Source organism: Vipera ursinii (assembly GCF_947247035.1).
Source record: "Vipera ursinii genome assembly, chromosome: Z".
NCBI classification, from domain to species: Eukaryota; Metazoa; Chordata; class Lepidosauria; order Squamata; family Viperidae; genus Vipera; species Vipera ursinii.
In genome coordinates this window covers 94,011,693-94,024,527 of record NC_139517.1, presented here as the reverse complement: position 1 = coordinate 94,024,527, position 12,835 = coordinate 94,011,693, and the positions used below count along the sequence as shown (strand labels likewise).

General features: G+C 41.9%; 1 protein-coding gene across 1 annotated transcript in view; it reads left to right on the top strand.

The window, feature by feature from the left end:
* The window catches only part of BZW2 (basic leucine zipper and W2 domains 2), a 48,282-nt gene extending 38,002 nt beyond the window's left edge, over window positions 1-10,280 (top strand). Inside the window, exons 11-12 of the mRNA XM_083376951.1 lie at window positions 3,603-3,725; window positions 9,283-10,280. Of these exons, the coding sequence (XP_083233077.1) occupies window positions 3,603-3,725; window positions 9,283-9,320 (161 nt within the window). The 3' untranslated portion in view covers window positions 9,321-10,280. The remainder of the gene's footprint in view (window positions 1-3,602; window positions 3,726-9,282) is intronic.
* Window positions 10,281-12,835: the final 2,555 nt, after the last annotated feature.

Genomic DNA, 12,835 nt, shown 5'->3' with positions numbered 1-12,835 from the left:
ATTTCAAGATTGCACTGCTGAATTTTGGCAGCACAAAGGCATAGTGCAATTTTGGGTAATTTGAGAGTGGGGAGGGGGACCTCCAAGAAACTTTTTAGTTCCAACCTACTCTTAAAAAATATCAAAATGCGATGAAAATCATAGCTGCTATCACTGCATCACTAGTGTTCTACTGCTCTCTCAGAAGAATATGAGGCAGAATTATATTTGCTATCATAGATTCATGCATTTGTTGCTTGTATGTACACTGAGAGTTTATGCATCAGAGACAAATACCTTGGGTGTTCAATCACACTTAGCCAATAAAGAATATTCCTGTTCCTATATTATAGTCCTTATTCCTTGGATTTATTCTGACTGCTCTGTAGAAAAGATCAACTGCTGACAAGTCCTCTCTAAGAAGGTTAGAGATGCCGAGACTAACCTAACAAAGAATCATGGTTAATAATGCAAGGCCATAAAAGCCTACTGGCTTTTTAAATTTTTGTTTTCTTTCCATTTTTTAAATATTGCTATACCTTCTTCTACCAATCTATCTATTCAGAGTGGTGGGGGAACAGCAGTGAGATAGGATTTATCTTCATATTGCTTCAAATTCTTGGAAGCATCTTGCTGGAGTTTGCTATTTTCTTGGGTCAGAGGTCATACCAGGCTTTTAAATGCTTGTGGGCCATTCATCAAATTAAAAAAAAATAAAAGGGACTGCAATTGACATTTTTGGGGCCTCAAGTAGTATAACTATGTCTTATAAAATTTAATGAACTGAAGTACCCGGAACATGATCATCTTCTACAAGATGATCTCTTTACAAATTTCATGAAAAGTAGCTGTATGCTAGATATCAAGTCATGTTTTCCATCATTTGTTTTTGGCAATAAAAGGCACAGAACTGAAATCAAGACAGTTTTTTGGGTTGTTTCTCTGCTGGCTGAGGTGAACTTGCATTGGGGCACAGTGACAAAGATTTGAAAGTTGAACATGAGTGTTAGAAATATTAAACAGCCTATAATTCAGGGAAAGAGGTTTCCAAAAGGAACAAGCCATTTTTTTTGTTCAAAAGGCTTACATGAAAGCAGTCAATTCTTTGGCTAAATTATTGGGTTACTTCCTTTCTCTGTTTTCAGTTTTATTTAAGGATTGTGTTCACATGAAGCTTAGATTAGTTGTCATGGAAACCAAAATTCTTTGGCTGGGTCTTATTGGGATTGCTGCTATAAATACTTGAAGGGGAAAAACAGCTTCAGTAGAACTATTTCATAATAGTTTTGTTTGTATTGTTTTGAATGCTAAGCACATTTGATTTGTGCTTAGATTGTAAGCCACCCTGAGTCTTCGGAGAAGGGCGGGATATAAATGGGATTAAAAAAATGGTGTAATGGCCACTGAACAGTAAATGGAAGGATTTTTTTGTTTGCTATCAATGAGCCTATTCTTCCTTCACTGGAAAAATATATTTTAATAAGCCACCATATAACTCAATGTGAAATCCATCTCTTGTAATATATGTTCCTTACCCATTTTCACCTGAATCTCTTTAAGTATGAAAGAAGTTCAGAATATAAGAATAGCTCTTCTGGGCCAGGTCAAGATCCATCTTATTCTGTGTTCATGATGACCAACTGGATATCTCAGAGATGCTTATTAGCAGGAAATTGAGAAATGCATTTCTTTCCCTGTTTTTCCGTGTAATTCATATTTGAAATTCTGCTAATTGAAAAACTGGTGGACTTTCATAGATCTCCATGTAATAGATTCAGTCTTTTTTCAAACCCATTAATAGATTTTAACATGTCTTGTACTGATGAGTTCTACAGATAAGCTATGGTGCTATGTGAAGATATGATTTCTAAATCTCTTTCCAATTAATTTAATTGGAAACATTTATTTGTGTAATATAGTAAACTGTAATTTAATTAAACATTATTTTTATTGATTCCCATTCTTCATAAATCAGATCCTTGCCTATTTGTTCACTGAAAGTCTGGCTTCAATAATTTCATTGAATCCCTAATTTCTGTATGATTATAATTTGGCCAGAATATATTCTGTACTGCCCTTCATTCACAACTATTGTATATTCAGTTTTAAAGGATAAACCCCACCTACTAAGTTGGTATTCTTGGCTCTTGTCTCCAGCAAGAGCAAACATGGAAGCAAACATAATTTATGTGTCAACATCCGGCTGAAAAGCCCAACTAAGAAAAACCCCAGAGCCATTAAGTCCTCTAATGTAATTTTATTGAGCAGAATCATTTCAGTAAGTTCAAAGTGAAAGCCAGCTTGAAGAACAAGCGGGAAACAAGTAATTAAAAGAATGAATCTCTCATTCTCTCCTCTCTGACAGTTCAAGTCACATTGTCCAATACATCTCCCAGTAATTGTTATGAGAAGAAACTTTGGTTCACTAGAACCAACTCTTCCATAGCTCCGGCTTTCACATGATGAAAAGAACACCTGTGCATCCCAAAGTCTTTCCCGTCTCCCTCCCCCTCTGTTGGCACACAGCAGTCCTAAAGGCAGTAGAGTTCATAGCTTGACATGATGTTGACTTGCACGTTAATTTTGCAAATCAGAAAGCATGCCAATATTTCACAGCTTATTTTGTGATATGTCTTTTCTTACATGTCTATTGCTCTTCCTTGGAGATATAGAAGATGGCAATCTCTAAAATTTCATTCTGCAACAGTTCATGTGCTTTGTTCCAAGTGATAATTCTCTAGCATTGGGGGAACACCATGTCCCATAAAAATTGTATTAGCATTTAAAATATCTATCTAATCTTTAAATTACTACTCCAAAATGATAGATGTTCAAAGATGATTATTGAGACAAAATCTTTATCTTGCAAAAAGGTATATATGGAAAGCATACAAAAGTTAAACTCGAACTTTTCCAAATAAAAAGAAAAATCAATTGGCCTTTGAATTCCTCTAGATGGCATGTTTCACTTTTGTGCTCCTAAATGGTTGTATTAAGATCTCTCCATTCTCTCTCTTTCTAAGCAAATAATACAAATATACTGTAAGCAGATCTTCTCCACTGTTCTTTTAATTAGACTTTTTTCTCCTCTGGAGGACTGTACATCTTAACCTTTGTTTCCTTCATATCTTAATATCCAACTGAAGCCTTGTTGTTTGTTTCTGTCACAGTAGTAAATTATTTCAGGATGTATTTTTTAAAGCAGCAATAGTATTTACAGGTGGTCCATATCTTAACATCCATTTGTCTTGTCACCATTTGATGTTATAATGGCACAAAAAAGTAACTTATAACTATTTCACATTATGATTGTTGCAACGTTCCCATGATCACATGATCAAAATTTGGGTGAATAATTATGACAGTTGCACTGGCCCAGAGTCACGTTATCACCATTTGTAACCTTTCCATCCAGATTCACTTAACAAATACATGATTCACTTAAACGCAGTGTTTCTTTTTAAGAACTGGGGCAAAAAAGGTTGTAAAATAGGGTGCAATTCACTTGCTTAGCAACGGAACTTTTGAGGTCAATTTTTATCGTAAGTTGAGGATTACTTGTATAGTTCAATCTTTTACCCAGAACATTTACTAGTGGTTATTTTTCTGAATTTGAATTTCAGCTGATGTTCTAAGTGAAGAAGCCATTTTGAAATGGTTCAAAGAGGCGCATCTTGCTAAAGGCAAAAGTGTGTTTCTTGATCAAATGAAGAAGTTTGTGGAATGGCTGCAAAATGCTGAAGAAGGTAATTTTTTAATTGAAGTTTTAATTTAATTAAATTTTGAATTACATGAGCTGTTCTTTGCTTATCTGGAGCTCTGAGATTCTTTGATCCACAGAACAGAATCTTTTGGAGTATCCATTGCCCAAACTGAATAAGCTTAAATAGGCTATGCATTAGCTAGTCAGGTAGTGCATTGGCTAGTCCACAGGTCGGCAACCTGCGGCTCCGGAGCCGCATGCGGCTCTTTGAGCCGTCTCTTGCGGCTCCCAGCCGCCCGGTGCGCGCGCACCTCTTCCAACGGGCAGTGGTGCGCGCGCACCTCTCCAAATGGAGAGTGGCACCGCCCGTTTGGAGAGGTGCACGCGCACCTCCGCGCGAATGGGCAGCGGTGCCGCTCTTTCAGGAAGCCCGCCGCGGCCCGTCTGTGAAGCTGCCGAAAGCGGCAGCTTAGCAGACGGGCCGCGGCAGCTTCCGCAAAGAGCGGCGCCCCTGCCCATTCCGAGAGGTGCGCGCGCACCTCTCCGAACGACCGGAGGTGCGCGCGCACCTCCCCAAACTTTTGGGGAGGTGCGCGCGTACCTCCGCGCGAACGGGCAGCGGTGCCGCTCTTTCAGGAAGCTGCCGCTTTCGGCAGCTTCCTGAAAGAGCGGCGCCGCTGCCCCTTCGCACGGAGGTACGCGCGCACCTCCCCAAAGGTTTGGGGAGGTGCGCGCGCACCTCCGGTCGTTCGGAGAGGTGCGCGCGCACCTCTCGGAATGGGCAGGGGCGCCGCTCTTTGCGGAAGCTGCCGCGGCCCGTTTGCTAAGCTGCCGCTTTCGTCAGCTTCACAGACGGGCCGCGGCGGGCTTCCTGAAAGAGCGGCACCGCTGCCCATTCGCGCGGAGGTACGCGCGCACCTCCGGTCGTTCGGAGAGGTGCGCGCGCACCTCTCGGAATGGGCAGGGGCGCCGCTCTTTGCGGAAGCTGCCACGGCCCGTCTGCAAAGCTGCCGAAAGCGGTAGCTTTGCAGACGGGCCGTCGCCATCGGGCAACCGGGAACCGGTTCCATCTCATTTTTTAAAAAATGGCAGCCGCGTGCGTCCGCGCATGCGCAAAAAACCTTTTTGCGCATGCGCGTGCATGGACACACGCACGCGGCTCCCTCTTTTTTTAATTTGTGATGGAACCGGTTCCCAGTGGCTCTTTTTCTTTTTTAGGTTGCCGACCCCTGGGCTAGTCCCTGGATGACACTTGAATCAGTGTCAGCAATGGAGAATCTTGCTTTGCACATAGGAATATTCAGGTTCAGTCTCTATCACTGCTAGGTAGGATTAGTAATATCAGCAAGTTGGGTTAGTAATTTGATTCAAAAGAGTTGAGCCTTCCTATGACATTATTGGTCTATTCTCACCCCCAAAATGTTTAAATAACTCCTGTCGCTTCATATAATATGTTTGCAAATATTTGATTGGTCTTCAATTTAGAGAGGTGTTTACGTTGTTGTTATAGATGAACTGCATGTTATTGTTTTTTTCTACAGGAGGTATTTTACTCTTTTCTTTCTTCCCATTGTCATATTGCCTTGCCTCAATAGTTACTTCCCACTTTCCTCATTTCCATACTTTATTTTTTCCTTTCTGATTTCTGGAGGCAGGAAGAAGAAATGTCTGCACCTATATGTGACAATTGTGAATGCGAAAATGACTCTCTGCAATGTCTTATCTTATTTTATAGATTCTCTTTATTGGAATTTCTAGTGCATATATTAGAATTCTGCAAATTTTTCACAGAAAGTGCTTTGAAATGCAGAAAAAAGTATACGAAACAACTATGTCTTTTTATAGGTTCATATTTTCTTTCTAAAGCTGTTCCTGTGTATCTCAATATGATGTATAGCCAGGCATACACATGCCATTTTACTGAGCAAAATGCACCCATATGGAGACACCTCGGATCATTTTCCAAAGCAGCCCTATAAGCTGAAATTTTTTTTTGGCTGTTTTAAAAAATGTTAGAAGAGGTATTTCGTATGTGCTGCCTATATATGCATGTTATTCTTTTGGAAAATTGACAGCTTAAATTTGACATCATCCTTCTTTATTTCACTATCACTTCCCTGAAACTGAGAGTTCATCACCTTATTTTCTGGGTATTATTTAAGCTGAAATGCTGAATATTTTGAAGTAAAAATTGCAAGATTGCCTACTTCTGCTTTTAAATCAAAAGCTATGGCTAGTTCCATTGTGCATAGAACCATAAATGAAAGAACAGATGTTTGATACCTCAGCTCTCACAATAGTTAGTATGAGATTTTTTAAAAAATTGTGGTTGATTTCATTCTACATCTCCACATGGTGACCTCTATGGAGAAGTGTTTTTTGTATCCTGTTGCAATGTCTCAAAACAAATCCCCTTGAAGTCTAATTTAATATACCGTATATACTTGAGTATAAGCCGACTCAAGTATAAGCCGAGACCCCCAATTTCACCCCCAAAAACTGGAAAAAGTTATTGACTCGAGTATAAGCCGATCCGCCGTTCTGCAAGCCTCTGCCGCCAGCAGAGGCTCGATCCGCCATTTTGCAAGCCTGAATACACAGGAATACCCTGTGTGGCCGCGGCTCTCGGGGAAGCCCTGGCTGTCCGCTTCCTCGCTCCATGCTGCCATTCGGGGCCCGCGCGTTCCCCGGGCAAATCGCGGCGCCCAGCAGGCGAGGAAACACGCCCGCTCCAGTCGCCCCCCCTTCCCTCAGGAGACGCGAAGCAAGTGACCGCCCGGAGCTTACCGAGGACTTGCGCGCGGCCAAGGCTTCGGTGCTTCCAGGATCGCGCGCACCTCTCCCAAGCCGCCGCCGTCCGGAGACCTGCCGAAGTTTGGGGAGGTTTGGGGAGGTGCGTGCGTCGGCAGGTCTCCGGACCTCCGCGCCCTGCCTGCCTGCTTCTTTCCGCAGCGGAAAGAAGCAGGCAGGCAGGGCGCGGAGGAACGGAGACCTGCCGACGTTTGGGGAGGTTTGGGCGCCTCCCCAAACCTCCCCAAACGTCGGCAGGTCTCCGTTCCTCCTGCCGACGTTTGGGGAGGTTTGGGCGCCTCCCCAAACCTCCCCAAACGTCGGCAGGTCTCCGTTCCTCCTGCCGACGTTTGGGGAGGTTTGGGCGCCTCCCCAAACCTCCCCAAACGTCGGCAGGTCTCCATTCCTCCGCGCAGACCTGCCAACGTTTGGGGAGGTTTGGGCGCCTCCCCAAACCTCCCCAAACGTCGGCAGGTCTCCGTTCCTCCTGCCGACGTTTGGGGAGGCGCCCAAACCTCCCCAAACGTCGGCAGGAGGAATGGAGACCTGCCGACGTTTGGGGAGGTTTGGGGAGGCGCCCAAACCTCCCCAAACGTCGGCAGAAGGAACGGAGACCTGCCGACATTTGGGGAGGTTTGGGGAGGCGCCCAAACCTCCCCAAACGTCGGCAGGTCTGCGCGGAGGAACGGAGACCTGCCGACGTTTGGGGGCGTTTGGGGAGGCACCCAAACCTCCCCAAACGTCGGCAGGTCTGCGCGGAGGAACGGAGACCTGCCGACATTTGGGGACGTTTGGGGAGGCGCCCAAACCTCCCCAAACGTCGGCAGGAGGAACGGAGACCTGCCAACGTTTGGGGAGGTTTGGGGAGGCGCCCAAACCTCCCCAAACGTTGGCAGGTCTGCGCGGAGGAACGGAGACCTGCCGACGTTTGGGGAGGTTTGGGGAGGCGCCCAAACCTCCCCAAACGTCGGCAGGTCTCCGTTCCTCCGCGCCCTGCCTGCCTGCTTCTTTCCGCTGCGGAAAGAAGCAGGCAGGCAAGGCTCGGAGGTCCGGAGACCTGCCCACATTTGGGGAGGTTTGGGGAGGTGCGCGCGCACCTCCCCAAACCTCCCCAAACTTCGGCAGGTCTCCGGATGGCGGTGGCTTGGGAGAGGTGCGCGCGATCCCGGAAGCACCAAAGCCTCGGCCGCGCACAAGTCCTCTAAGTTTTTTTGTTGACTGGAGTATAAGCCGAAGTGGAATTTTTCAGCCCAAAAAGTGGGCTGAAAAATTCGGCTTATACTCAAGTATATACGGTACTCTACACTTGGGTGGCCGGCTGTAATCATAAATTTGTACTTGGCCTTTAGAATTAAAATTTGCTTTATTCAATTCTTATAAATTCTTCAGTTTAGTAGTTCTTCCTGCTTGTTTTTAAAAAGTTGATTGAAGTAACATCCCCCCAAAAGAGACAGAATCACACTTTCCTTAAAATAGACAAAGTCACACATAATACAATAAACTGTAGTAAGAAGCAGTAATTGAGCCACAGGAAGAGTTATTAAAGTAAAACTGTCTAAACCTAACATGTTGGGACTTTTCACAAATGAACAGTAGCATTCCTGGTTTTTTGTTGTTGTTGCCTTGTTTGTATGTCTTTAATTGTACCATCCTAGGTAGTATTTTAATTGAAAATCAAGGAAAATGATGTTGCAAAATAAGAATACTCTAAGTATGATGAAAAAAGGAAAGGCATAGCGACGTTTCATGACAGTCTTGTTTCATTGCAACAACTCAGGCAACTTGTCCCAAGAAAGAAGCAGCATAGTTGGAACCTGTCCATGTCATTCACATTGGGGAAACCTTGACTTGTTTTGTTGTTAATATAGCTCAGAGCCCTTTTCTTCGAGAAAGCTTTGTGGAGTGGCCAGATATTGGCGCTATGTGGTGGATGGTGGGAGATATGGTCTTGTCGGTTGTGTTTTTCAGAGAGCAGGGAGATTTTGTGGCCTTCACAAAAGATGTTTAGTGGGAATAGTGGTACTTAGTAAAGTAATGTCATATTCAGGTTTGTTACTATTTTTATTTGGGAAGTACTGGCAGTTGACAGAAAAGTAATTGATACATTTCATGATACAATTATAAAACATTTTTAATAGGAAAAGTAGGGAAGGCACCCCTTCATGGATTACTGCCTTGTCGTGGCAAAGGGGCTTGCGTAATTCAATGAAGCTATGAGCTATGCCGTGCAGGGCCACCCAAGACGGACAGGTCATAGCAGAGAGTTCTGACAAAACGTGATCCACTGGAGAAGGAAATGGCAACCCACTCCAGTATCTTTGCCATGAAAACCCTATGGACAGTACCAAAAGGCAAAACGATATGATGCTGGAAGATGAGCCCCTCAGGCAAGACTACAACTGCTACATTTTGTGTGTCATGAAATGTAGTAATCATAGTCTTGTCTTTCACAATTTTTCTTATTAAAAATGTGTTATAATTTGAAGGTTCTCAACTTAAGAAAGTCCCCATACTGAGATTTATTTTTAATCTTTACAATCCCACCACATATTTGGGATGTTAAATTCAACATATCCAATAGCACATCTTAATGAGGAACATACAAAATATCTAGGGTGGAGAAGCTTATTATTGACAATAGATGGCATTTACACCATTGATTAAAATAAATACTTCTCACTTTAAATCTCCTCCTTTTGGCTTGTGGCTTATTTATTTGTGGAGTTGTGTGTATGTGTGTGTGTGTGTGTGTGTGTGTGTAGAGTATTTTTAAAGCTATAATAAACTTAGTATTTTTCTCTGTTTTTTAGAATCTGCATCTGAAGGGGATGAAAATCAAGATGGCTGAACAAAGCACAAACCAGACATGATTACAGCTGGCTGCTCTTTCATAATTTTGTACTATCCAAGCAAGATTCTTCCTTGGGTGTCATACTGAAACTTTAGGCTAGATTTTTTTTCTTTGTTAGTTTATTTAGAAAAATAAAATATTGGAGCCCTGAAGGATTAGTTGCTATACATGCGTCTCTTTTGGCAAGCTGTATGCTAACAGACAATGGCATTCAGCAAGGAGACAATTAGGAAAATTGAAATTAAAAGCTTAAGAACTTTTTGTTGGCATATTTTCAGGTACTAGTCTCTGCCCATAAGGGGTTTTTTGTGTTTTGTTTTTTTGATCTGTGTACGCAGTTCAGTATTTATATGTGAGTCAACATCATTACGTTTTTTTAAAAAAATTAAATGGCTTTTATATATTCATGTTTCCAGACTTTTTGTTTCAGAAGTCGTTAGTATGGAAACAAACTATTGCTGAATTCTCTACAATTCAAAGACTAGTCAGTAACATTACCTTATCCATATAGCCAGCTTCCTTAGTATAACTTTCTCACCAACGTGAAATGTTTCCAAATTTAAGGTTGATGACCCCAGGAGTATTTGATACTGGGGCAGAAACCTCCTGGCTTAATTAGATATTTCACAGAAAAACCAGCAATAAACTAAAGAAGAGCCAGTGCGCCATGTACACAGGTAACATATAGCCAGCCCTAAGATACCAACATTAAACTGGAGCCTGCTTCCATTTTTTTAAAACTTATGTGGCTATTCTCACACACAAGAAACAGTGATAAATCTCATCAAAATAAGATTTAAACCTGTTTAATTGACTTGGTGGTTATATTAATTAAAATAATTTTCAGTCAATTAAAGAGATCCTGTGTTCAATAATTGGGTAGATTTTTTTAAAAAAATCTTGAATGCAAATACAAGCAGTCCTTGACTTACAGTCATTTATTTAGTGACTGTTCGAACTTACTCAGTATTTGCTTCATGTGGGTTCAGGTACTGATTGGAAGAAAAAAGTTAGAACAATGAACAATAAAGCAGCTAGCATAGAATATAAGTATAAACAGGCTGGAGGCAAGAGAAATGATTGAATAAATCCAGTCATTTTGTTGCTTTTGCCTAAAAAAATAATTAGGTGTAATGCCTTTTCTAGCTTGAAATACACTCGATGCGCATATGATGCCACTCAGTGGTGGTGAGCTGGGAATGCAGAACTTAATGCTATTAACTTTTCCCAATGTGATACTTTCCAGAAATGTTGGAAATGTTTCTGCTGTGCATACTGAACAGGAATTCTGAGAACTGTAATTCCTTGAGGGCACATAGATGAGGAAGGCTATTTCTCATCTATATAGCAGCCCTGTACAAAGAGATATTAAAAGCTGTCAAGAGACCTAGGAGGGTCAAAATTCCCCTAACCCAAACCTGCCAAAGTCATCCATCTATGTAGTGACCAATGCAGTTTCAGGTTCATATCCAAGTCTCTATCATGATTGATAGGCATAGCCATATATTATTAATAGCAATAGCAACAGAAATAGAGTACATCTTGATGCCAATTGCTGGAATACAAGTTATTTCCATGGGCATTTGGTTTGGCTGGGAACAGAAGGCTGGATACATTTCTTTTACTAGAGCACATATGCCATTGGCAATGTTTTATTCATACTGAAAGAACCCTGTACAGAATTTGAAAATATGAGACAAAAAAGTAGCAAGTGAAGAAGTTGACTGCAGGTTTTTTTTATTTCTTCTTTGAAATGTTGTGCAGCTCATTCAGTCATTTGCAACATATTCAGAGCTTTAAATGTAAGTTGTAGAAAAAAGTTACTTATGTCCATTTTTCACATGACCCCATGGTCATGTGATCAAAATTTGGATACTTGGCAACTGGCAAGTTTTTATGACAATTGCAGTATGCTAGGGTCATGTGATCATCTTTTGTGACCTTCTGCAAGCAAAGTCAATAGGGAAGTCAGATTCACTTAATAGCCATCTTAGCAATTTGACAACTGCAGTGATTCACTTAACAGCTGTGGCAAGAAAGTTCATAAAATGGGGCAAAATTTACTTAACTGTCTTGCTTAGCAATAGAAATTTTGCATTCCAGTAGAGGAAATCATCTATACTTGAATGCAAAAAACTTTTAAAAGGTAATCCTTTTTTATTTCTTGTAAGGAAGAATTACTTTCTAAGATAGAAATGAAAAACCTGACTCTCCATATACCGTAGTTTCCGGCGTATAAGACGACTTTTTAACCCATGAAAATCTTCTCAAAAGTCAGGGGTCGTCTTATACGCCGGGTGCTGAAACTTTAGGGACAGGGCTGGCTGGAAAACCTGGAGCGGATCTTCCATTTAGTCTGCGCAGGGAAAGCGGGACCAATTGGAGTAGAAGCTACAGTCTGTGATTTTTTACAGGCTGGGGTCTGGGCTTCTTTCCTTCTAAAGTTGAAGAGCAGCTGTAGGCAGGTGGGGAATGCAAGAGCAACTTGAAAGGCAGGTGGGGAATGCTGTAGCCAGAGCAGCTGCTTAGCTCTAAGGACACATTTGACTCAGGAACTGGGTGGGCTGGCTGGAAAACCTGGAGCATTTGGTCTTTTTTTTAAAAATCTCATTTATATCCCGCCCTTCTCCGAAGACTCAGGGCGGCTTACAATTTAAAGCACAAATCAATGTGCTTAGCAATATCCTTCATTCTATGTGTATGCCTGCTTATTAGAGCTTTCACACACACACACCACAAGCAGCATTATTACAAAGTCAGCTTATTGCTCCCAACAATCTGAGTCCTCATTTTACCTACCTCGGAAGGATGGAAGGCTGACTCAACCTTGAGCCTGGTGGGATGACAACCTGCACTAATTGCAGACAGCTGGTGTTACTTAAGGCTCTGCGCAGGGAAAGCTTTAGAGTGAATTAGGAAAAGTGAAAAAGTGAATTAGGAAAATAGGAAACAGTTGCTGGAATTGGGTATGTGTAGTTTAACGAAGAGAAGGGTGAGGGGTGACATGATAGCAGTGTTCCAATATCTCAGGGGCTGCCACAAAGAAGAGGGAGCCAAGCTATTCTCCAAAGCACCTGAAAGCAGGACAAGAAGCAATTGATGGAAAATAATCAAGGAAGAAGCACCCTAGAACTAAGAAGAAACTTCCTGACAATTAGAACAATTAACCAGTGGAACAACCTGCCTCCAGAAGTGGTGAATGCTTCAACACTGGAAGTTTTTAAGAAGAGACTGGACAGCTATTTGTCTGAAATGGTATAGGGTTTCCTGCCTGAGCAGGGGGTTGGACTAGATGACCTCCAAGGTTCCTTCCAACATCATCATCATCATCATCATCATCATCATCATCATTATTATTATTATTATTATTATTATTATTATTATTATTATTATTATTATTATTTTTAATCCACTTGCACTGTTTTATGTTTACATGTTTGATGACAAACAGCCTTATGTTTATAAGACAGTTTTCCTACTAAGTACCTGCATGTCATAAGCATTTGAATTAA